The sequence below is a fragment of the Sorex araneus genome, chromosome 1, assembly GCF_027595985.1.
Source record: "Sorex araneus isolate mSorAra2 chromosome 1, mSorAra2.pri, whole genome shotgun sequence".
Classification (NCBI taxonomy): Eukaryota; Metazoa; Chordata; class Mammalia; order Eulipotyphla; family Soricidae; genus Sorex; species Sorex araneus.
Genome location: NC_073302.1, coordinates 328,076,396 through 328,103,303, shown reverse-complemented (window position 1 = coordinate 328,103,303; position 26,908 = coordinate 328,076,396). Strand labels below are relative to the sequence as shown.

The following is a 26,908-nucleotide window of genomic DNA, read 5'->3' as shown; positions in this document are numbered from 1 at the left end:
ACTAGACTGGGAAAATTTCAGTTTCAGTTTCCCTATTAAGATTATTCTAAGATTATAATGTTGATTATGCTAACTACTACAATTTAATCATAGATTGTATGTGTAATAGATACTAGTCTATATTATCTCACAGAGCACTTAACTTCATTCCAAGAGACTGGTGCTGCCGATGGTATTATATGCAAGAAAAAAAAAATAATGAAGGGGATGATACATCTAAAGTATGGGAAGGAGTTTCATAAAATTATCTTTTTAAAAACTTATATGACTGAAGATTCTTAAAATTTGTTTATATTTTGGTGAATTGAAGCTTATATTTTAAGAACTATCATTATTGCTGTCAGGTTTTTTCATTTTCTTCATCAAATCTTGTCTTGAGACGTAGTAATTTAATAGCAATTGAAGGAAGGAGATGTCAAATCACAACAGAGTATAAGAGTAATAAGTTAAAATATAACAAGTGGATCACACTACACATCTCAGTTACATTTAGGATTAAATCATCTGATGAATTTTGATCTTTTTTGGCCATTCTCATACAGCTTATATCTGTTCTCCATTGTTATCATTAATTAAACACAGAGACCTCTGTGTGTGGCAAGAGGGTCAGTTGTTTTTGCTGTAAACCTTTATCTTCAAATGGTTTCAAAATGATATGTTTTTTTTTTTTCAGGGGAGAGGGTGCTACCATTTTAGAAAGGGACAAGGACAGAGAGAGAGCTCTATAGGCTAAGTATATAAAGAATGCTCTGTATGTGGGAGACCCAGGTTCAGTCCCAGTCACCTCACTGTCCCCAAGCACCCAGAGAGTAACCCCCTAAGCACAGAACTGGGAGTAGCCCTGAACACTAGCAGGTATGGCCCTTCCCCCTAAATGAGGGGGAGACAAAAACAAAATCAGTTTTACAAATAGCAGAAATTAATGTAATAATACAGAGCCACACTTATTGGTAAAAGGTCTAACATGTTTATTGCATAACATTTAGCCACAGAAAAGACAAGAAACAGCCTCTACTAGCCAGAACAAAGGCTAACATTGTGGGATTTCATTGGTATAATATATGGGATTCAAATAAGAGTTCTGGTCAGTGCAACATAAAGGAAGTGCTTCATTAGCTATCATAGTGCATACCTCTCGGGCTTGTACCACAGGGCAGCATGCAGCAAGGGCATGGGCACAAAGAATGAGCTATTCACTTGGGTTTCATAATCTTGCTCTGTTTCAGCCTCATGGGTTGACAGCTTTCAAGTTAAGCATGGAAGGCTCTAAAGAAACAGTCTTACATTCTTCAGTGATAGAGTTTGTTTTTGGAAAATGCCTATCTAAAATAAGGAGATAAAATGGGTTGAGGCTGAGAGCCCAATTTATTACATTAGACATCTTTCCAGAGAGTGATATTTTTATGATTACTTAAAACACTTGAATAAAATAGTTCTACAGAAAGATTGGTCTCACATGAAATTATTTGCAATTTCTATGTCATTCAACCCTATGCAATCATATGAATATTCATTTTACAGTGAAAGCTTACTTTGTAAGTAGAAAAATTAGAGTAAAATGCTTTGCAAAGATATTGAGTGGAAGAAAAATAATTCCTTGTAGTAGTTTTCAGGAAAACCACTGTGAATTCCAGTCTCCACCCCATCCACCACCATCATCCAAAGCAACAGGCCTCTTTTCCTTAAGGAAAATGCAAAACTATATAAATCACATTCAAATTAATGATATTTCTGAATTTAACATTCCTCTGTGCTTTGAAGAGAAATACGTTATAGTTAGATTTTGATTTGTGTTAATTTTTGAAATGCCAAGATCATTTTCAAAAAGTATTACATGAAGATTCAGGACATAGTCACATAAAATTCACTGTCACCATCATCCCGTTGCTCATCGATTTGTTCGAGCGGGCACTAGTAACGTCTCTCATTGAGAGACTTATTGTTACTGTTTTAGGCATATCCAATACGCACGGGTAGCTTTCCAGACTCCATACTCTCAGTAGCTTGCAGGGCTCTCCAAGAGGGGTGGAGGAATCGAACATGGGTTGGCTGCATGAAAGGCGAAAGCCCAACCGCTGTGCTATCGCTCCAGCCCCACATAAAATTATATAAAATAATAATAGTAGTTCTGAATTACAATGTAGGAGGAATGAATTAAATTAGTGAACTTATTTATTGTGTGTTTACTATTGAATTTTTAAGATCAAATGACAAAAGAGATGTTTCAGTTTATATTTAACATCATTGTGTTTTGTTTTGGGGCCACACCCAATTTTGTTCAGAGCTTACTCCTGCTTCAGCATTCAGGGATCACTCCCGGCAGAGCTTAGGGGACCGTATGGGGTGCTGGGGATGGAACCTGGGTTGGCCACATACAAGGCAAACTCACAACCCTCTATACTATTACTTTACCCCCACATTAGTTGTTGTGAAAAACACTACCACTATTATTCTTAAATACACTGGAATAACAATAATTCATCTAAATGCAAAATGTGAATAACCACTAATAGGAGGGACAGTAAGGTTTGTTATAGTAACCAGAGAAAATAACTTGCTCTCACAAAAGTCCCCAGGCTCCTCTCTAAAATAGCTTCTTATTAATCAGTAAGATCAACACTATTTACTCTACTAGCTCAAAGTACACCTATAAAACAAGTTTGTTCTTTCATAGATCCCTGTAATTTATAATTGATCTTTCTCACTTAGTAAATTATGAGTGAATCATAATCATAATCAAAGTTTGTTAATTTGTCTTAATGGCAGATTGTCTCATTAGCTTTTAATCTTTTTTTTTAATGTAAATCCGTGTTATGATTTAATCCTGTCCCTCATCCAAATCCATGCTGAGGTTCAGATGTCTAGTACTCAGAATATGATTCTATTAGGAGTTAAGGTTTTTATAAAAAGCAATCAATTTTAAACAAGTTCACTAAAGTGGGACATCAATATCAGACAGCAAACATGACTAGTGTCTTATAAAAGGTGAAATGTGGATCCAGAAAGGAAGAATTCTGTATGAGCAAGTGAATGGCTGTCTAAAAAAGGAGAGAGACTTGCCATTCTCTTCCCTCACAAGCCGATAGAACAAACAACCCTGCCAATAACTAGATTTCAGGCTCTGAGTTTCCAGAAAATGTGAGATCATTGGTAGAATTTAAATCACTCCAGTTTATGATACTTTATTCATTGCCTCCCTAGCAGATTAATATAATACACAAATAAAAAATATTTCCCATATCTCTTGTAATTTTTTAATAAAACAAAAACAGCGCCCAGAACAAGTCACAGATTACATACATTTTTCTTAATTCCAAAATACATGTAATACAAATTTCAAACTGTATTGCTAGTTTATATTGTAAGTTATGCATAATTTGTCTATTATTATTTTTAAAAAGTTAGATACATATGTCATATTTTGAAGTTATTTATAAATGAAAACTCATTACACTTTCCAAGTTTGATTTTAATAGTTTAGAATGCAAATATGGGTAAAGCCATGAATACTTAGGCAATATAAAAGAACATAGATGAGAAATACGCTACAAAAAATTATAAGCTTAAAGAAAAGTGTTTATGTTATCATTGATAAATAGGGTGATTTTATTACTTGGCTATTACAAATAAAGCTGCTGTGCATAATAACATACATCTTTTTGAATCAGTGCTTTAATATTTTTCAGTAGGTCTCTATGAGTAGAATGGTTTCACCATATGACAAGTATATCTGGAGGATCTTTTGGGGGTGAGAAGGGGCAAATGACACCAGTGTTGCTCAGGGGACCAAATACTGTACAGATGATTGAGCTGGGGCCAATACAAGGTAAGTGCCTTAACTCCTGTGTTATCTATCTGGCCAAAGACAAATCAACTTTTAATGTTTTGAGATGTGTTCATACTGTTTTTCATAGATATTGGCTCAATTTAAAACCACCAGCTACTAGTACACTGGGGTTCCTCTGTGTGTATAAACTTAGGGCCAGTAGGACTCTATCAGCCTTTGCTCAGGGGAACATGCAAGGCTGATCTGGGGTTGAAGAATTTAAAGCATGCAAGGCTTATACTCCAACCCTTTGAGTTTTCTCCCTTCCAAGTGTTCCTTTTTCTCATGACTAGGTCTTCTTGTTTTTGACTTTTTTTGATAAGGTCCATTCTCGTAGATGTGGTTTTTCATTGTGATTTTAGTTTCCATTTCTCTTACAATAAGTGCTAATGAACATTTCTTCATATGTGTTGGTCATCTGTATGTCTTTGGAGAACTGCCTATTTAACTCTTCTGCCTGTTCTTGATGGGGTTGCTTCCTTTTCAAAGACACATACATTATTAACAATTCTTATATACTAGGAAGATAATAGGCAACTGTTACCTTTATTTCTTACACAGAAAACAAGTAACAAGTACCAAGTTTGTGGCTTTTCAGCAGAACCATGTAAAATTTATTCTGTGGTAAGTGGGAAAGTAAAGCATATAAGGTTTATGCAAAGAATAATAGTTCCCAGATTTAAAACCAAACTTTGGGCCCAGAGTGATATTGCACTTGTCTTACAAGTAGCTGACCAGGGTTGGAACCCTTGTACCCCAACAAAGTCTCCTGAGCCCTGCCAGGAGTGACCCCTGAGCCAGAAGTAAGCTTTGGGCACTGTGGGGTGCATGCCCCCTCCAAGAGATGAAAGAGACTTCAAAACAATAATAATAAAACGTTGATTTCTGTCTTCATGGGTCTTATTTGATAGTGGTAATACTATTCAATATTTTTCCCTTAGGTAACACATATAAATGTAATCAAAGTTTACTGACTCATGCTGGTTGTTACAAAGAAATGAATAGACTAATGCCCTCTAATTTACTTGCTTAAGATAAAGTTTTTTTTAAGTAAATAGAAATTTACAACACTTTTTAAAAGAGCAAAAGATAGATTACTCCAGATAGCATATCAGAAGTATGAATATACTTTAGCTCTCTTGCTCAGTTCAAGGAAAATGTTTCTTATAATAAATTATAATGAGTGGGAAAATATTCAAACAATGAATTAAAAGTTTTCATTGTGAAATAAAAATGAAGATACTGAGGCCTTGAGATGTTGGAAATCTCTTAGAACTTTTACAAAATTACCTGTTACTTCTGCATTCTTCAGACAATAAAATTATGTACACATATATTTGACAAAAAAAAGTCAAATATATGTGTACATAATTATAGATACACACACATATATAGATATTAGCTGAATTTATGATTTGGGCTTAAAAAGGAAGTTGTAGACTCTTATTTGAAAGATTGCAACTTCAACACTTCAAACTTTTGACACTTTGCCAAATGAACACTTTGGAATGACATTAAATATATCTGGCTACATTTGAGTAACTCTAGAGACACATTTGTAGTTTTTTCCCCTCTATTGCCCTTCAAGGAACATAAGCAAGATCTCGGGAAAAACCTTCTGCGTGTGAGATATGCGCTAAGTGTGGGGCAACACTGTCCCGGCTTCACGGAGTTTTACAGTGATTACACGGTCACACAAACACGCTGTTGCAAACTGTATAAAAGCAAGGCTCCAGCTCCAGTGACGCTGCTGGAGGCAGGGGTGAATGCGAAGCTTCCCCCAGGCAGAGGCGCTGGGAGGAGGAGCAGGATTAATCCTGCCGCGTGGGGAGGAGCCGGGGCCTGCCCGCCCGCGCGGGAGCGGAACTGCATAATAAAAGGCCGAAGCGGCGAAGGGTTCAGGGAACCGCAAGGTCCTCTAAACGCTGGAGCCCCGAAAGCAGAGAAAAGTGAAGCTGAAGAAATAGGTAGGCGCCGTATCCTGCAGGAGTTTTTCTTTTTCTCCCAGTATTTCCGTTTTTCTCCGTGGCCGTGGCCAGCACAGAGGTGACCGCCGGGCCGGCCGGCGGGCTTCGGCCTCTGCTGTCTGGCCCGCGCGGGCTTGTTTTTAATTTCTCCGCATCTGGGCGAGGCGTACGTTCTCCGATTGGTCAGAGGTCGGTTATCCCCGCGGGCCTCATCCAGAGTACAGTCTGATCCCTGAGAAAGAGTTTGCAACATTTTCTCAAGGACTGCAGGCTTAAAAATAGCACTGAGGCGGGTCGGCCGCACAGAGGCTCCCAGAGAAACCCGGGCTGCACGCTGCACTCGCAGTCCGTGGGGGAGGAGCGCGTCGGCGCGCTCCCCGCATTGCGCATGACAGCCTTGCGTTGCTAAGGCAGCTGGAAGGCGTCTGCCGGAAGAAGGGCCCTGTCAAATGATCAAAACTAGATTCTTACCCTGTGAGCGCAGGCCTGATGAGCTCCTGAGGCTCTAGTTATGACTAGAGCAAAGCTGAAGATGATCTGAGCCTGATGCAGTGTTGTTCCCATCAGCCTACAACCTAGGGGTTCTGAAGAGTAAACTACATTGGCCCAAATGGACATCAGTGCTGTGAGCGACCTTTCTCATGAGACCTTCAGGTCTCTTACTGATGAAGTACAGAGGTCCAGTTCTTCTACCTCCTCCGGAGGAAGGCAGCCCTGGTCCAGTGACTATGGGAGCGAATCTGAGACTGAAAGTATAACTACATACTCAGAGGATGGAGACAAACAATCGGGGATTTCAGACAGCAGCAGTTATGAAATGGAGTTGAGAAGAAAATGGATTAACTGCCTCAAGAACAAAGATACTAACTCTGGACAGTGCCAACCAGATGCTAAAATTCAATCTGAAATCCTTGCAGTATCAGATGAAGAATTGAATGCCCTGCAGTCTTTTTGCACCATTAAGATAAACCTGATCAAACAAAAAGCAAACTCTAAAGGAAAAAGGAGAAGCAGACATAAAATGCCATTCTTTAGATTAGATGCAGAGGCACCAAAATTTAATATGTTAAACTCTGCTGTTCCTGATGAACTCTTGAATAGAACCTATTTTAAAAACTGGAATACAACACTAAAACAGGTGACAACAACTAAGCAACATATTTCTTCGCAGTGTCCTGATTGTAACAGAAAAAGAGCAGAGCTGGCCCAATTTGCTTTCCTGAAACAAAAGAAGACATTATTGGAGTCACTTTTACTCCAAGAGAAAATAGATGAACATCTTCATACTAAAGACTTTCTTACTCATATTGCAGAAGCACATAAAGGCCTTCCCAGGCTTTCAGATGATCCCAGAATAATATGGAAGAGACTATATGAGAAAAGTCAGATTGGATACTTTGGCTTTGAAAGGTCATGATGCAGGATAAATGTAGGATAAATGTAGATAAAGGCAGGATGAATGATGGAATAGGACTTGTCATTCTTTCTCTTTACCTCTTCTCATATCGCTTTCTCTAACTAAATAGGAAACAGTGTTTATCAATTGTTGTACCTAATGAGTAAGTGTTATTGTTTGTTTGAATTATCATGATTATTTCTACCAGAGAGAGAAGAAAGTGCCTGCCATAGAGGGGAAACAGTTGTGGTGAGAAATGTACACTGGTGAAGGGATGGGTATTGGAGCATCCTTTGATTGGAATCCAATCATGGAAAACTTCATAACTGTGTATCTCACAATGATTCATAAAATAATTACAAAATATATAAAGCTACCATATAATCCATCAAAAAAAGAAGTCGTAACTGACATTGGTGAATAAATGGATATGGGAATATAATAAAAGGTAAAAACTTAGGACAATTGAGACTAAAGACTAAAACTTAAGACTTACTAAATTTCTGGATCCATCACTTGGATGGATGGTCATTTTATTAAGATCAGAACATTGAGAGAGATTGTTAATGATGAAAATGATTAAGATTGTGATCATTTGAAAATGGCTAATTTTAGGTATATTTGAGACATTCATGCAGAGATATGGAGGACATATTTGGTTATCTGTGTTTGCAATCCAGAAGGAAGATTTGGCCTAGAGATTTGAAACAAAGGGTGGGTGTTGTTAGTCATTATAGTTGAAAATTAGTCTGAGATGTGGTGAGCTCTCTCGAAGGACAAAGTGAGGAGAAAGTGGCTAGTTCCTGAGTAATTCAATAACTACAGGACAGAACATAGAGAAGAAAGCAGTAAAGGAAGTAGAGAAGAAAATGTCATAGAAGGATAAAAGAAACCAGGAATGTGTAATGTCAAAGAGGCCAAAGAAAGAAAATTTCAAGAAGCATGGGTTGTCTTAAGAATGCCAGAGCAACAGAAAGTTCACGTTTAGTCATGTGTTGTGCTATGGTGTCCTAGCAACAGCTGCCAAATAGTAATCGGGCAGATAGCAAAGCAAGGAAATGAAGCATATGTGTATAGACTATGCATTAGAGACTTCGTGACACTTATCTTATTTTCTATTTCTTATTTTCTATTTTCTATTCTTATCTTATTTCTATTCTGAAAAAGCAATAGCATCCCCTGAAGAATACCCTGGTATTTTGGGAAAAACATGATTGAGGAAAATAATAGAAAAAAAATGGGACTCTGAGAGTTCTTTTATATCTCTTAATGTCTTTATAAACTATAAATCCTGCATTAGTAAGGGTACCTGTAGGTCATTTAAAGAAATTTATTTGGAAAAATCAGCACCAATAGCCTTTATATCATCTTATAACATTTTCATTGAACACTTTCATTTATTTATATCTTCCTGTCAATTTTCATGTTTCTTTTTAGTCATTTCTAAGTGAAATGGAGAACAACCAACATGCCATTGTTTTATCTTTGCATCTCAGTAAAGTTAAATCTCACATAATCAAATTCTGAATAATTTTCATTTTAGAATTCCCCCACTATAGGCCATACTACTTTATTCAAATATAAATAAGCTAGAAATTTAATATCATCTTTTCTTTCTCCTGTTTTTTGTTTTGTTTTGTTCTGTTTTATCAACTCAACTCCAGGCTGTTTTTCCGTAGGACCACTGGATCTTTTTTCAGTATATTCCAACCCACTAATGTCCATCTCAGTACCACTTGTCTTATCATTTTTGCATCTTCTCCATTCATAGTTTGTTATTCTGACTTTCAAAGTGTTCTATGTGCAGCATCTAATTATATTGCTGATACATTAATCTATTTGTAATTCCCTTAATTTATCTCTCTCATATATGGAATGTAAAGAAACAGAGTAAGGAAATAGCAAATGGCCAAAGGCAACAGAACATGAGAACTAATATTCTGTCATTTTGATCTACATAACTAATATTGCCAGAGCAGAGGGAGGAATAAAAGGTGGGGAGACACTGAAACAATGGTGGAGGAGGGAGCCAACACTCTTTGTGAGTGTGGTGGGGGTGGGGGGATGCAGTACTGGAACTCTGTATGCAGGAAATCCTATCACATCACTAATGCATTGCAAATCACAGTGCCTCAAAATTTAAAAAGCAAAAATGCACAAATATTAAAAATAGTTTATGGTGCTTAGAAATAGTTTAGAACAGTCCTTTAATATTTGACTTCATTCACCTATCTAATCTCATCTTCTATTGTCTCTGTACTTAAGCTGTCCCACCAGATTTACATTTCCTTGAGCTCTCTTCTTTGTAACATTATGTTTTACAATTATACTATTTTTTTTTTGCTTCAAGTTTCATGTTTAGTGGACAGGGATGGGGGAGGGTGGGCCACACCTGGCAATGCTCAGTGCTTACTCCGGACTCTGTGCTCAGGGATCGGGCTCAGGGCACCATACGTTATGGGGAACCCAGGACTGAACTGGGGAACCGCAGTGTGTAAAGCAAGCATTCTACTTGCTGTGCTGTTGCTCTCGCCCCATCATTTGTTTTGTTCAAATTTTCTTAACTTCCTTTCTATTTCATGTAGTGTTTTTCTTCTTTCATTTCAAAATTTTATTATGGTGATAGATAATAAAATAACGTGTTACAAAAATTAAAATATTACATGGTTTTATGTGCAGAGTCACCCTTTTGAAAGCATCTGATACTAAGCGCCTTCTCTCTTCTCTGACCTGTCAGAACCCTGCCGTGCCAGTGTTAATGTCTACTTGGCAGATCCCTGGGCAGTTCACTGTCCAAGATGAGAGTGGAGCAGAGCAAATACGAAGAATTGGGAAGTAACAACTAAACCAAGCAGAGAAGAAATATTTTCATATTTTGACTAGTACAAACATACTACTCTAAATGAATGGCTTATTATTCATGATGCCTGTGATAGTAATTATAGTAATTTCCTATAGATTCTTCTAGTGTTGTGAAAATACCAATGCAAAAGATACTTTATTATGCACTCTCTTCTGGGTTTTGGGGTTTTATAGATCCTGTTATTGCTATTTTTTCTCCAATAAAATATAAAAGCACAAATTTTACATTGCACTGTTTTGATGGCACTCGATACATTTTTTATGTTATTCAGCCATCATCACTATTTCCAAAATTTTCATCACAATGAACAGAAAACTACCCATTAAATAATAATTTCTCAATCTCTCCTCCCTACGGAGCTCCTAGCAAGGCTCACATACTTTCTATAAATGTATAGTTATTTCATATATAAGTGGAACAATATTCATTGTGTTTAGTTTGGACTGGAGTGATAGCACAGTGGATAGGGCATTTGCCTTGCACACAGCTGACCTGGGTTCAATTCCTCTGTCCCTCTCAGAGAACCGGGCAAGCTACCGAGAGTATCCCACCCGCACAACAGAGCCTGGCAAGCTATCTGTGGTGTATTTGATATGTCAAAAACAGTAACAAGAAGTCTCACATGGAGACGTTACTGGTGCCACTCGAGCAAATCGTTGAACAATAGGACGACAGTGCTACAGTGCTACCACATAGATGAACCTTGAAAATATGCAATAAAATAAACTATACACACTGTAGCACTGCACTGTTATTTCGTTGTTCATCGATTTGTTCGAGCAGGCACCAGTAACGTCTCCATTGTGAGAGTTCTTGTGACTGTTCTTGGCATATCGAATACACCATGGGTAGCTTGCCATGCTCTGCTGTGAGGGCGGGATACTCTCGGTAGCATGCTGGACTCTTTGAGAGGGATGGAGGAATCGAACCCTGCTCAGCCACATGCAAGGCTAATGCCCTACCCGCTGTACTATTGCTCCAGCCCTCTATGTGATAACATGTATTAAAACGTCATTCTTTTGTGACTGACACTTCATCTTATGGAGTAATGAATGCATAGTAATAAATGCATGTTTATTTACTGATGGGCACTTCTGTGATTTCCCCATTCTGGTGATTAGCATTAATATTGATATGAACTTTGGCATGGCACTGTCTCTTTGAGCACCTGTTCCCAATCCTTTGAGGTGTCCTAGAGAATTGCTGGATTGCAGGGCTGTCCTATGTTTAAATCGCTTTGATGAATGTACAAATTATTTCCATAGCAGCTACATTTTAACTTTATTTTAGTGTGTACAGGGTTTGAATTGCCTCACATCCTTGCCAACTCTTCTTTTCCATTAACAAACACACACACACACACACACGCTCGCGCACACATGCACACGCACACACCTCCTGTTATGTCTTTATTGGCATATTATTTTACTTGTATTTTTCTAATAATGAAAGATGTTGAGTATTTTCATGTACTTACTAGCTGCTTGTATATCTTCTTTGGGAAAATATTTTTCAAGTTCTTAGCTCTCATTTTACTTATTTTTACATATTGTTGAGGGACAGGTATTTGGAACTACACCCTGTGATACCCAGAGATTATTTTAGGCTCTGTGCTCAGGAGTGACACGTGGCAATGCTCTGGGATCAATATGCAGTACCAGACACCAAACCTGGGTCAGTCCCATGCAACAACAGCACTTTATCCCTGTTTCATCTTTTTGGCTGTTTGCTCATATTTAAAATCGGCTCATTTGTTGATCAGTAACACTGAATGCAGGAATATAAATTTATATATACCATGTATGAAACCCTGTCAGATGTTAGTTGCAAATATTATCTCCTTTTTATTTACTTGATACTTTGCTATTTATTTATTTAGTTTTGTAGTTGTGGGAATCTAAGTCTGGGCCTCACACATGCAAGACAAGCTTTCGGCCACCAAGACACATTCCTGATTTCTATCTGTCTCCTATTCCGTGGGTTGTCTTTTTTAAGTCTCTCATTGGTGGCTTCCTGATTTTTGTTTGTTTGTTTTGGTGAGGATGGTACACAACTATTTTTATTTTAAATCAATTCAAGATTATGTTATTTACTTTGTTGTTTATGAATTTGTATCATAATTAAGAAATTAATACCAAACGTAAGGTTATATAGGTTTATCCCCGTTTTCTTGAGAGTTCTATAGTCTTTGGATTAAAGGCTTAAACTTTATATTCAATAAAACTAAAAAAAAATACACTTAAACTTTTTTTCTTTTACTTAAGGTGTGAAATGAATTTCTACTCTTTTGCATATAATTATCCATACCTTTTCCCCCATCATACAACACTCCCTACTCATTTTCCATACCTCTCGGAGAGCCTGGCAAGCTACAGAGGATATCCCGCTCACACGGCAGAGCCTGGCAAGCTACCTGTGACATATTCGATATGCCAAAAACAGTAACAACAACATCTTCATGTTCCTGGAGCGAGCAGACGTCACTGGACTATACTAGCACTCGACAGGGACGAATGGAGACATTACTGGTGCCTGTTTGAGCAATGAATGAGCAACAGGATGACAGTGACAGGGACAGTGATACCTTTTCCCAACATGGCAGTTGGAGAGACTGTTTTTACCGATAAATAGTCTTTCTGTTTGTTTTACAGGTTACACTCGGTGATGTGGTGCTTAGACTTACTCTTGGCTCTGTGCTTAGAGATCACTCCTGGCAGGGCTCAGGGAACTAAATGGTGTACCATGGATCAAACCTTGGTTGGCTGCATGGAAGTCAAGCACCCTTTTTGCTGTGCTCTCTGTCCAGTGCTCTCTGCCCGTTGAATTGTCTTTCTAAAAATCTGTTCACTATTACTGTGATAGTTTAGTATTGGACAAAATTTAATTCCATTACTCCATAATTCTCTCCTTATACCAGTTTATAGCAGTACCACATCATTTTCTTATGCTTTATAGTTAGTTTTATGTGTGAGTGTGTGTGTTTGTGTGTGCATGCACAGACTGTGTGTATGTGTGTGTGGTGTTAACGATTAAATTCAGATCTTCATGCTTGCAAGAGAAGTACCCTACTTTGAGATATATACTAAGATATAATTAATTTTGAAATCTATTAGTATGGAATGAGCTGGAGCGATAACACAGTGGGTGGGCATTTGACTTTTCCTCCGCCCCTCTCAGAGAGCACAGCAAGCTACAGAGAGTATGGAGCCCGCAGGGCAGATCCTGGCAAGCTACCTGTGCTTATTGGATATGCCAAAAACAGTAACAATAAGTCTCTCAGTGAGAGACATCACTGGTTCTCGCTCGAACAAATCGATGAGCGATGGGATGACAGTGATTAGTATGGAAAACCTTATATTTTAGGTTGCTCTAGTCATTTGAATCCCTTGCAAATTCTTGTATATTTTATGATGGAATTTTCATTTTCTCAAAAAAAAAGCCATGAAATTTTGATAGGGATTATATTGAATTTATATATTTATTAGGAAATATCTCTAGATCATTAATATAAAGTCTTATATTCACACAGAGGGATACATTTCTATTTATTTAGGGTTTCTCTAATTTATTTCTGCAGTGGTTTAATTGTTTTCAAAGTTTAAGTCATATGCCTCTTTTGTCAAATTTATTACTTTGTATTTTCTTTTCTTTTTTGTCTAATGGGTGAATGATTTTTCCTCTTCATTGAAAAATTTTATTTTAGTTCTTGTGATATATTGAACTGTTAATGATAAGATTTTTGTGCATAACTATTTCATGCGTGATCCAAATTGCAGCATCACATCCTCCACCAGAGTCCCACCCCCAAATCTTTCCCTTTCTCACTTTGTCCCACATGAAAGATAGGTCAGTTCTGTAGACTACTTCTCAGACTCGGTTGCTTTGGGCCATTTGCTATTCCCTTACTATGTTTTTATTTTCACCTATGTTTTTTTCATTTTTAATGTAGGAGTACTGATTTTTATTCAGCCATTGATTATGCTGATTGAATTGGGCATGAACTCCACATTATATTTTTTAATTAAAAATATTTTTAATTGAGGGGCTGGAGTGATAGCACAGCGGGCGGGTAGAGCGTTTGCCTTGCACTCGGCCAACCCGGGTTTGGTTCCCAGCATCCCATATGGTCTCCTGAGCACCACCAGGGATAATTCCTGAGTGCAGAGCCAGGAGTGACCCCTGTGCATCACCGGGTATGACCCAAAAAGCAAAAAAAAAAATTGAGTATCCATGAGATAAACCATTATGAAACTGTTCATAGTTGGGTTTCAGTCATACAATGATCCAGCACCCATCCCTCCACCCATGTACATTTCCCACCAGCAGTGTTCCCTGTTCCCCCACCACCGTCTTCCACCTCCCCACCTCCCTGCTCCTAGCCTCGATCTATGGGAGGCATTCACCTACTTCTTTTAATTTTCTGTATTGTTTTTTTCAATTGTTGAATTGATCTGACTCTAACTTTCAGTATTATAATGACTAGAAGTGACAAAAGCAGGAAACTTATCTTGTTCTTGAATCTTAGAGAAGCAGCCCTTGTAGCATTGAATGTTATCTATATAGCTTTCATATTTGATATAACATTTTCCATGTTGAGGAAGTTCTCTTTTATTCTTAGCATACTGAGTATTTTTGATCATAAAGTAAGCATTGGGTTATATCAAAAATTTTCCCCCTGCATTTGTTGAGAAGGTCATTTGGGTTGAATACTCTTTATCACAGACCGAAACCTTATTTTCTTTGTACTTACCTTTAAACAATTAAACGCTGACTAATTGGAATGAAAACTAATCCATAATTAAAAATTATGGCATGAATTCTCTGAAGCCATTAATATTAATTCATATTTTACACTGTATCTTAACATACTTCTCTTTCTTACTAGATTGTGAAGTCTGCAAAGATGAAACTGTCTTACATCATATCCCTCTACATTCTATGCTTAGTATAGTGTCTTCAGAGCATAGGATGGTACTCAAAAAAAGGTCTCATGGGTGAAATCACAAATGCATCTTAACATCCAAATAATGAGATAAGCATTTTCCACCAACATGAAGAAAAATATATGTTAGAAAACATTTTTACGTCAGTGTTTTGCCTTTGTATAGATATTTTCCATAATTTTTCTGTCTCCTTTGACTAGAGTTTCATCTTTTAAATAACTGAGAAGCTATGTATAAAACAAGTGTCTAGAGCATTATTAACCGTTCAAATTTGTGATCTTTTTTGTATATTCCCTGATGGTTAGGTTATTTCTTCTCATGTTCATATGTACATACTTATTCTCAAGTAGCATTTGTCAGACTGCTTTTTTATTTAAGGTATCTTTCCAGTAAATATTCAGGTCTTTATGTAGTATTTGTTTTATAATAAACATATTCCCTTTTGAATAGTCTTCAATGTTTTCCAGAAATAATTAATCTGATTGTTTATTTTAAGGAAAATTCATGACTTTCTGCAGTTTTGAAATAAAGTAAAAAATCTTGAGTCTCTTGAAAATAATTTTTATTGCCTCTGAACAAGTTTAGAAGGAATGAATATCCTTCCTCCAAACTTTTTATAGCTGTACTCCAGAGATTTCAGTACAGTTGGAAAGGAAAGTCCATCAGATCAGATGCTAAGAAACCACAAATTTCCCCAATGCACTGAAAATGCATCTGGCCACTTGGAATAGAATTATGCAAATAAAAATATGCAATCTATATAACTCAAATGTATAAAGTACATGAATCTGCATCTATTTTATTTATGTTTTGGTATGTAGATTTTTAGCAAGGAATTCTGTACCCAGAAACAAGCCTATGAATTTAACAAACATTGTAATAATTAAATCCTTGAAATAGAAGTACTGTGCCAGATCGAGAGAAAACAAAGTTTAGTCCTGAACATCTGAGTCATTCAAATTCCAATCTCAGAATTGTTTAGGAATGTTTGGGACACCCAGCGCAGAATGCTTCCAGTTTTAAACATGTTAGTTTATTTCATGATGAAACCTAATATAGTAACTTAGTTGTTTCTGAAGCCACATAGCTAAGTAGGTTACAAAGAAATAGAAATTGGGGGTCTATGGGTGTGGCCTCATAATTTTATCTGGGATTAACAGATAAAATGTACATATACAAATAATTTGAGAAATAGGAAAATACAAGATACTGATCATCTGTTCTTAGTTGATAATACCTCCTGAAATAGAGGATTCAGAAAATTTCCGATTTGCAGTAGACTCAAATTACACTGTGAATTGCACAATTCTGTCAGGGTGACTCAAATAATAAAAAGATCTAGTTTTGATGATCCCAGTTTGTTGAGTTTATCATTGAAATTTAGGAGAAAGTATGCTGAGGCATCCCATCCCAATTCTGCATTAAATGTCAAAATGGATAATACCTCACAATGTCTGACAGTGAAAATGTGTATAATATAGGCTTCAGGAGTGTATAAGGTAGGCTCATAGGCTGAAATAGAGGCTAAGACGATTTTATCTTTCTTTTTTGTTTGGTTTCAGTTTTGGGGGCCACATTCAGTGTTACTCAGGGTTTACTCCTGAATCTGCACTCAGGTATTACTGTCTGGTGGTGGGCAGTGGACCATATAGGATGCTGGGGATAGAGTCCAGATCAGCAATGTACAGGGCACAAGCACCCTATCCCCTGTATTCTCTCTCAGACCCCTTACTATGTCTAAAAAAAAAAAACACGAGTAGGTTGTGGAACTGAGGTGATGATTCTTATGCCTGTACCTGGGCTGACAATGTTTGAACTTGTCCGTACCAAAGAAGGAGGCACTTGAGTTTTCTTATCAACTAGCCCAAATGTGGAGCAGAAGAGTAAGGCCTGAAAATTTGAATGACAAATATCATAAGTGTTATTAGATTATTACAGTTCAATCTGATGTTTGACTGATAAATGAAATCTGCCACCTTCAGTTAACAAAGTTCAACTTGCTTAAGTCAGCTATAATGGATTTTTGAGAGTGTAGCCTAAGATTTCATAAAGGGAGATGAAAGTTCCACTGAATATACTGTTGAATGGCACAGCATTGTGTATTTTTATGCATATACAATATATAGAATGGTGGTGTTCAACCTTTTTATAACTGGGAACCAATACTAGCATGATGAAAACTATCAATTCAGAGGGAAAAATTGAACTGTTTGCCTCTACAGAGATATCTTAAGCTTAACCTGCCCCAAACTGAACTCTTGTTATCTACTCAAAATTTATTTCTCTTCCAACTTTCCCCATTTCAGTAAATGGAACCACAACAATGGTTTTCGCATCATACTTTTTTTCCCTCTCGTATTTCACATAGAGGATTCCTTCATCCCTCTCAGAGAGTCCAACAAGCTACCGAGAGTATCCGGCCTGCATGGCAGAGCCTGGCAAGCTACCCAGAGTAGTTGATATGCCAAAAACAGTAACAAGTCTCACAATGGAGACGTTACTAATGCCCGTTCGAGCAAATCAATGAACAATGGGATGACAGTGCTATTTCACAGAGAATCCAGCAGCCAGTCCTATATTTTCTTTTTCCAAAATTTGTCTATTAATTTTTTTCAAAGGTCTTCATTTCCACTGCCATCCACTCTCATTTAAGTTTAAATGATTGTATTCTGTGTCTAACTGGTTTTACTGTTTCCACTTATCACCCTTTAATCCATTCAACATACTGAAGAAAACATGATCTTTCAAGGATATGAATCATATCATTTGACTAAACTTACTGAATAGCTTCTTGTATAATTCAAATCAAACTCTCGTAATAAACACTTGTACATGACCCTGCCTATTTCTCTTTCTCTCTCTCCTCTTATTCACCATTTTTGTTTTCAACTGTCTGCCTGCCTAAAAGAAATTTATTAGATTTGAAATATGCACATTAAAATTAGTTATAAAAAGTAATGCATTAAAAAATATAATGAGGGACTGCAATGATAGTACAGCGCTTGCCTTGCCCTCAGACAACTCGTGTTCCATCCCTGGTATCCCATAGGTACTCTGAGCTCCGCCAGGAGTTATCTATGAGTGAAGAGTCAGGAGTAAGCCCTGACTCTGTGATCCCAAAACCAAAAATAAAAAAGTAATGAAAACTCTGTGCCTGTGTCTGTGTAAAATAAAATATTTTGTTTTAATTAAAGGGTTACACTCAGTGGTATTTAGGGGTCTTATGTGGTGCAAGGACCTCAAACACGTTCCGCCTATCTACCACTTAAGCTTTTTCTTGGGTCCTGAAGGAGGTAAAAGATGGATATATACTTTGATTACATTCAAACAAAAAACTATCGATTATTGTTTAGTGAAATTTATCAGCTACACAGGCGGGGTGGGGGGTTGGGAGGGATGGGTGGGGTGGGGGGAGGTTTACTGTGGTTTTTGGTGGTGCAATATGTGCACTGGTGAAGGGATAGGTGTTCCAGCATTATGAAACTGAGACTTAAGCCTGAAAGCTTTGTAACTTTCCACATGGTGATTCAATTAAAAAAAATGGATGTATAAAATTCCAGTCTCATATTAGAAATACTTGTGGAAAAAATATCCATTGAGTCTATCTTGCGAATGAAGTCAACCTTTTATACGTAGGAATATTTCTCTAGTTCCTGGAGGTAATAGCATAGAATTCTAGAATAGCTATTTGGTTTTGTTTTATGTCAATACTTGGTAATGCATAACCCTGGGGAGAGCTTTTATAATGAAGCAGATGTGAGACAAATACAAAGCAAAAGAAAAATGTTTATGTGTCCACTTTTTCAAGATATTTAAATAAATATTACTATATTCCTTTCCTAGTATTGGAAAAATATAAACTTCCAATTATTTAGGAAAGTATTAATTCCTTGAGGGAAAAAAAAGTAAAGGAAGAAACAGTGCATCCTTCTGTTAAACAGTCAGTGGCTCCGAGTTTGGTTCTTTCAGGGACAGGGTGTTTGCTCAACAGTTGAGTCTTTTGAAGCTTCTGAAATTACATTGAATGTCTCAACTTCTTAATAAAGGCCCTCAGTAGTATAACACCTGAGGAGCTCATGCTTACATGTCTTTGTGGGTTGAGTGGATGAACATAAGCTGGCAATAGCCATTGATCATGGTCACTTGTTGTTCATGGGATTGCTGCTCTTTGTCTTTGAGCTGGCTGACCAGTGTTCTCTATGAACTTTTTTCTGTGTTTCCTTTTGGTGATTGGTGATTAGTGTTATGAATGCCATGATACCAATGTGGACCAGCAAATCTACCACATATGTGAGGTCTGCACCATCTGCATGGCCCACTGATGATGTCTCCGAATTTTATTCCATTTGCAGTTTTCCAAGTGTGGTTTGGTCCTGCTGTATAATGATGACTGAACTCTACTGAATAGTGGTTATATTCCACTCATCTTGGAATATTATCAATGAGAAAATTAAATTGATCAAATCTGTAATTGCCTTAGCCATATCATTCATCTGCAGAATCTCACACTTGTTTATTTTTCTGGAAGATCCTAGATAAAATCTAGAATGATTTATCAAAAAGTCCAGGCACTTTTGGTTGCATTTCCACATTGTCAAGCTGATAATTATTTTTATCTTTTACCTGTTCACATATATCTTTAAATATTAAATTCTTTATTTTTTTCACTGGTCTAAGGCAAGAATTGTCTTGCTGTACATTATTGCTGCTAGAATAGTGCACTTATCCTCTATCAGAAAGCCCAGAAAGGCTGCTGAGGGTCCCTAGAACTTCTGAGATACTAAATAGTGTAGAGGTCAAATGGGAGCAGAGTGTGAGGGTTAAACATGGGGGGAGGTAGCAAAACCAAGGTGGTATTAGGATGATTTCTATACACTTCTTCTTGTATACCTCATTTTGTTGCTAAATCTGCTCCTAGAGCAGCTTTCCCCCCCTTCTCTTTCAAAGCAACTGCATCCTCCCTGCCTCCATTTCAGCACACATTTGTTATTCTCCAACCTCTCATTATTCAAATTTCATTCCACATCTTTTGGATGACCCTGTGTAAATTAGTTGTTCCTTCCCACCAGTTATTTCCCACCCATACCAAATCAATGATTATTTTCTTTAGTTGACCGTTAAATCATCTTATTCTAGCTTTATTTCAAAATTATTGCTTTTATGTTTTAACCCATTGGAATCTCTTTGAAATAGAACTCTGAATTGTTGCAATAAATACACAACAAAACACATGGCAGTTCAGTGCTGTAGTTCATCTGTAGAGGATATGCCTTGCATGTATGAAGCCATCCCTGGGACCACACACACACACACACACACACACACACACAAACACACACATAACACACATATGACAAAACCAAAGGCAAAAAATAAACCTCTGGTCTAAAAGTGGATGGAAATAATGCCTTACGGGTGAAAGGTATCCCATAGAGAGAATTTAATTTTTGTAAGCATCTATACATTATTTATTTGGGATAATAAATTTAGACATGGGAATACCCCCAAAGACAAATTTGTCTCAAGAGGTCTCTATTGGTTTCACTGAAACTTTATTGGAAGTGTGCAAAGATCACAGCCTTTCCTATCCAATCCTTTTTCTTTCTTTTATGTTTCAAGAGATTTTAAAATGTCATGCATGCTTGATCAAAACAACAATGAGATATCGCCTCACACCACAGAAGCTGTCCCACATCCAAAAGAACAAAAACAACTGGTGTTGGCGTGCATGTGGAGAGAAAGGGACTCTCCTTCACTGCTGGTGGGAATGCCAACTGGTTCAGCATTTTGGAATACAGCTTTTGGAAAACAGTATGGACACTTCTCAAAAAGTTAGAAATTGAGCTCCATTTTACCCAGCAATGCCACTTCTGGGAATATACCCCTAGAGAGGCAAAAAAGTATAGTAGAAATGATATCTGCACTTGCATTTTCATTACTGCACTGTTTAAATAGCCAAAATCTGGGAAAAAAAACCTGAATGCCCAAGAAGAGATGACTGGTTAAAGAAACCCTGGTACATTTACTCAATGGAATACTATGTAGCTGTTAGAAAAGATGAAATCATGAAATTTGCACATGAAAGTATCATGTTAGGTGAAATGAGTCAGAATGAGAGGGACAGGCATAGAAAGATTGCACTCATCTGTGAAATATAAAGTACAGAATAGGAGATTAACACCCAAATATAGTAGAGTAAGGACCAGGAGGTTTGCCCTATGGCTTCGAAGCCGGCCTCACATGCTGGAGGAAAAGACATCTCAGACAGAGAGGGGAACACCAAGTACAGGGTGCTGAGAGGACCTGCTTGGGTTTGGAGTTGCAGTCACAGATTATAGACCAAACACAATGGCCAATCAATACCTCTATTGCAAACCACAACCCCCCAAAGGAGAGAGAGAACAAAAGGGAATGCCCTGCCACAGAGGTGGGGTGGGGGAAGGGTAGTGGGTGGGTGGGGGGGGGTAGGAGGGATACTGAGATCATTGGTGGTGGAGAATGGGCACTGGTGGAGGGATGGGTAACCAATCATTGTATGACTGAAATGCAAACACGAAAGCGTAAATATGTAACAGTACCTCATGGTGATTCACTAATTTAAAAACATTTTAAATAAAAAAAGTAAAATGTCATTCATGCTAGAGTTATACTGTTCTCTGTCTCCTGATAAATGTCATGTGACCACAATCCTATTAGTCTCCATTTCTTTTCTCAAAAGTTTTAAAGAACAAACATTTACAAAATTATTGATTATTGAGTTTTTGACTGTTCCTAATTGGACCCAAAATAATGCAATACTCTGAACAAAAAGTAATACCTATATTCCATCATGCACAGGCTGGTATGTGCAGAAAATATTAAAGACAAACATATTTGGTGCTGGTGATATGGCTTGTGAGGTAGAGTTATGCTAAATATGTTTGAGACCCTAGGTGCCATTCCATTGTCATATCCTAGCCCCTGACACTGCTGTTGGGTGTGGCCACACTTCTCCCCTTTTTAAGAAAAAAAAAAAGAAGTTTGCTCTCTTGGAGGAGAGCATAATTGAAACCATAAAGTTCTTTCAAAATTAAACTTGTTATTTTGAGATAATTGCAGCTTCACATGCTATTCTGAGAAGTAGTAGAGAATCACTGTTTCTATTAGTCAGTTTCTCTCAGTTGTGACATCTTGCAAACTTATAATACCATATCATAACAAGGAAGTTGATGTTGATGCAATCAAAGTACAGAACACACTTTCATTGCCACAGAAATAGATTGAGTTTTAGGTGTCTATAGAGTATTCAGGTAAGATTTTTCAAATTAGCATTCTATATAAAATGTTCCTTATTTAGTTTTACTCACTCTGATACCTAAGAATAATGTACAAAGGACTTTTAAATTTAGGAACTTTTATAATACATGTTCAACAAAAAAATGGAAATTCATATAGGTAGGTATTCTACTTATAGAGTAAGCTCTACTAAGTAATTTGCATACACACACACCTACATGCATACATACCCACAAATGTGTGTATATACATATATATATACATATATATATATATATACACCAGCATGTACATGCAGAGGTAACTGATAAGAAGAGATGTTTGGTGAGTTGCCACAATACAAACCTCTTGCATTCAAAGAGTGATGATTCTGTCTTTTAAGGGGTATGCTTTCATTTTAACCACAGCCAAAAAAAAGAGAGATTAAAAACAGCTGGAACATATGTCTATTTTCACCTCCTCCATCTGGAACTTTGTTTTTGAATATCACAGACATTTTCCAAACAAAACTGCTGGGCAAAATGATAAATGTGGAAGAGACATGTATGATCTTCATTTGGTTTGAAAAGTTATATGGAATCCAAGGCATTGGTGTGCTTTTCAGATAAAAATCTAAACCTTTGAACATCTCAAATAGAGTTTGTTTTCAGTGGGTTATGATACATTTAATTTGCATCGAAATTGAGCAACTACTATTCTGACTCTGAATCAGTAGGGCCTATTTACATGAGAGGTAAAAAATGTTTTTATTATACTTTTGTATTTGAAAAGGTCTATTAGAGAACTAAATAATATATTAGCCAATATTTCTAGTTTCTGTTAGTAACCTATTCTCTTAAGTTTCCTTAAATTTCCCTATCTAAACTAATACATTGAGCCCCTGATCATGTTGTGTCCCCATAACTGTAATAGCTTTTTATTTTTTCTGACGAAAGTATGCTTGTTCACATCTACATAAGAATTTGAGGATAATCTTTTAAAACTGCTTTGGTATCAGTTTGGTCTATACACATCCCCATTGTGTACAGACAATAATCCATGATTTTAATAGATAAATTTTGTTCATTTTCAGCAGGAATTAAGAGACCATTGGCTCAAATTCTAGCTCTTCCAATTACAAATACATTTAAAAATGTTAAAATATTAACTGTGTTGATCAAATTGATATATTTTATGGGTCTGAAATTATACAGTGACAAAGAAAATATATAAACAATGAAAGATATTGATTAAAAGAATAGGTATCAAACATGGTATTTGTCTTTTGCTACTAGAGATACAGAGAGAATTCAAGAGAAAAAGAGATTTTACAGAATGTGGATGAAATCATTATTTTGAATCTCTTGTATATATCTCAATATATTTACCCCATTAATTGAGAACTAGAAAAAGAACACAACGACAGAAAATTTGGAGACAAGATAAAATCACAATTGCTGTTTTCATCCAACATAAACCACTAAATAAAAACTGACTCCACTACCAACAAATATTGTCAAGGGTATAGAATATTTAAAATCGCCCATTTTTACTGGGTAAAGTAATGAAATTAAAGTGTAGTCCATAAAAATGACAGAAACACTGTTAAACAAAAGTTCAAATTAAAGTCTTGATACCATTTTATCTTGAACTTTTGGCTTAATGTAAAATGATTCAGAAATTATGGCTACTTCACTATCTCAGCAGCTGTTTTCAGAAAGACTAAAGATATTGACTTGAGATTCTTGATTAAGTGATACTTATTAGGCTAGGAGAAGTATGGGGGCAGGGAAAGGTCATGGTTACTCTTTTGCTCTGCAAGTAGGAACGTTCTATTGTTTTGTTACTGAGCACACCATTTTACAGTAAGAAAGGAGAAGGTCACCTGTCTACCAAACTAGATTACCCCAAGGCAGTTGCCCAGGTGACAGATGGAGTCAGATTGCCCTCACATTCCTAAAGGAGAAGATATTTTTCACAGTTCTGGACCTCATCCACTCAACATAAAACAGAATCTGATAACAATTATGGGTTGCTAGTGCGCAGTGAGAAGTCAAATACCAAAGCCAGTCCTTGCCAAGTTTTTCTTTCTATTTTAACCACATGATCCATATTCTTCATTAAGCTATCCTTCATCTGTCTAAACAAAGGACTGTTGCTGGTTTATAAAATTTAACCATTCTTAGTCCAGACATGCTTCGGCATCATTTCTTTAAAACTGCAATTACCTGGATATTTTTGTATTTCACATAATTATTATAAAAGCTCACCAAATAAGCAAAATGAAAAAGAATTTTCTAAGGATTTGGGAAGGTCTAGTTGAACATTTACTGCCAGCCAGGATCAGTGGTTCTCTATTTCTTCCTAGAAAAATTGTAGTAGACCTTTCTGACAGCTTTGAGATAGGCACTTTGACAGATTGCATTTGTCCTCAATAAGTGCGGTTCAGGTGAAGGTTGATTTGTGAATTGATCTTACACTACTCAGAAGCTCAGATGCTGGGTGATGAAGAAGCATTTTTAATTTTCACTTACTTTCATGACACTGATGATTTTTAAGAAATGGTGGTTAGCTATTTGCCTGTTTCTCATTTTGTGGATTAGCCCCTATAGCCTGTCTGCTCAGTTACATATGAAATACCCCATTTTTTAATCTCATAAATGTAAGAAGCTTTCCATAAACTCACAAGACCAGTTGCCTATTTTTAAAAATTGGACTTTTATTAATAACAGATATAAAGACCATATATATATGTATATTTGAGCATAGGGTTTGAGGCCATACCCAGTCGTGCTCAGGGACCAATTCTGGATCTGTGCAAGGGAGTTACTCCTGGTGGTGCTTAAGAGACCCTATGTGATGACAGGGATTTTAGTTGTGTCAACTAAGGCCACATGCAAGACAAATATTTATCTCTTTTATACTATTTCTCTGTTCCCAAAACATTCATATTTTCAAAGAATATTAAAATGTGAACAGTAAAGTGAATATTTTAAAGAAAAGAATTAAGTACTGAAAATTCTAAAAATAGATGTATAAACATGGCCCTGTAGCACTGTTGGCCAGTTATTCCTTGATTTGCTCACGTGGCACCAGTAATGTCTCCATTGTGAGACTTGTTGTTACTGTTTTTGGCATATCAAATATGCCACAGGGAGCTTGCCAGGCTCTGCTGTGTGGACTGGATACTCTTGGAAGCTTGCCGGGCTTTCTGAGAGGGACAGAGGAATCGAACCTGGGTCGGCCACGTGCAGAGCAAACGCCCTACCTGCTGTGCTATCGCTAACTAATATAAACATAGTAAATTGAAAATGATAGCTAAACAAAACAAATATATTAAAAGTCACTATGTGTATAATAAATTACTTTAATATTCTGCTTTGTACATCTGTGATCTTTTAAAAATTTCAAAGTGGCCATGTATCATTTTTAGCTGTTAAAAAAACCCCAAAATTTTAGATAAGAAAATATAACATGTTCTTAAAGTTAATACATGAAATTAATTTGATCTAGTTTCACTTGTTTGTTTTTGTCATTTGTTTTGGTTTTGGTTTTTTGGTCACACTTGGCTGTACTCGGGGCTTCCTCTCCTGGCTCTACACTCCAAGATCACTCCTGTGGGGGTTAGGAAGATCATATGTGGTGCCACAGATTGATCCCAACTACATGCAAAGAAAACATCTTAACCTGTTGAACATGCCTTACTATCTCTTTAACCCCTATTTCTGTTGTCTTTGCCAATGGAGTCTAATCTTGAAGATATATCTAAGGCCACAAGCTGGAGAATTCTGTTTACTTTTCTCAATATATTTTATAGATTCTGGACTAATCTCATAAATCCACTTTTAATTAAATTGTGTGTGAAATCAGATACAGATCCTATTTCAGTTTTGCATGTGGCTATTCCATTTACACACTAACATTTATTGAAGAGGATTTCTTGCTCCATTTTATGAACCTGTCTGTCACAGATTAACTGTTCATCAATCTGCGGATTTATTTTTGGACTCTCAATTCTAGTCCATTGGACTAAAAATTTATTTTTATTCAATATGATGTAGGCAGGTAGATAGGGAAAGGCCCTTGGCAATGAAAATTAAGATTTAACAGAGTCTCTGGGAAGGGGACTCTTAAGATGTGCAGATTCAAGAAAACAAAAGACCCGGAAGAAACCATCAGCAGACCCTGAGGACAACAGACCCCTCCCCAGGGGGTTCCCCAAAGAAGGCCATCACCACTCCCAACCTCCCTAGTAACCTCCTTAGCAACGGACTTTTACCTGGGAAGAAGCCCCCACGTGGGGGCAGGTTGGAGAAACCCTATAAAGGCCACCTTGAACAAAGGAAGTGCGCGCATATGCTGCCTGAGCCCATGTGCTGCTTGTGCCATGTGGCCGAGCACATGTGTCGCCCGCATCTCCCCCTCTTGAGATGTGTACTTTCATGCTTTCGTGTCCAGTGCTAGGATGTGTGTAGAGCTTCCTCCACTCTTGGAGAAGCCCATGTTCTCCTTTGAGCGCGTTATTCTTACTATCACTCTCTCACTTATCCCTTCCTCCCTCCCTCAGAAACCTCTGAATAAAATCTATTTACTTCACTGCTTGTCTACTCCTGAAATTCTTTTCCGCGAGCGAGACAAGAACCCAGTTACCCTGGGTTC

At 37.0% G+C, this 26,908-nt stretch overlaps 1 protein-coding gene across 1 annotated transcript; it reads left to right on the top strand.

Annotated features, from left to right (window-relative positions):
* The first annotated feature begins 6,403 nt into the window (after positions 1 to 6,403).
* On the top strand, positions 6,404 to 9,466 carry C1H8orf48 (chromosome 1 C8orf48 homolog). The gene has a single exon (XM_004618906.2). The coding sequence runs from the start codon at positions 6,404 to 6,406 to the stop codon at positions 7,208 to 7,210; it is 807 nt and encodes a 268-aa protein (XP_004618963.2). The 3' UTR covers positions 7,211 to 9,466.
* The last annotated feature ends 17,442 nt before the right edge of the window (positions 9,467 to 26,908 follow it).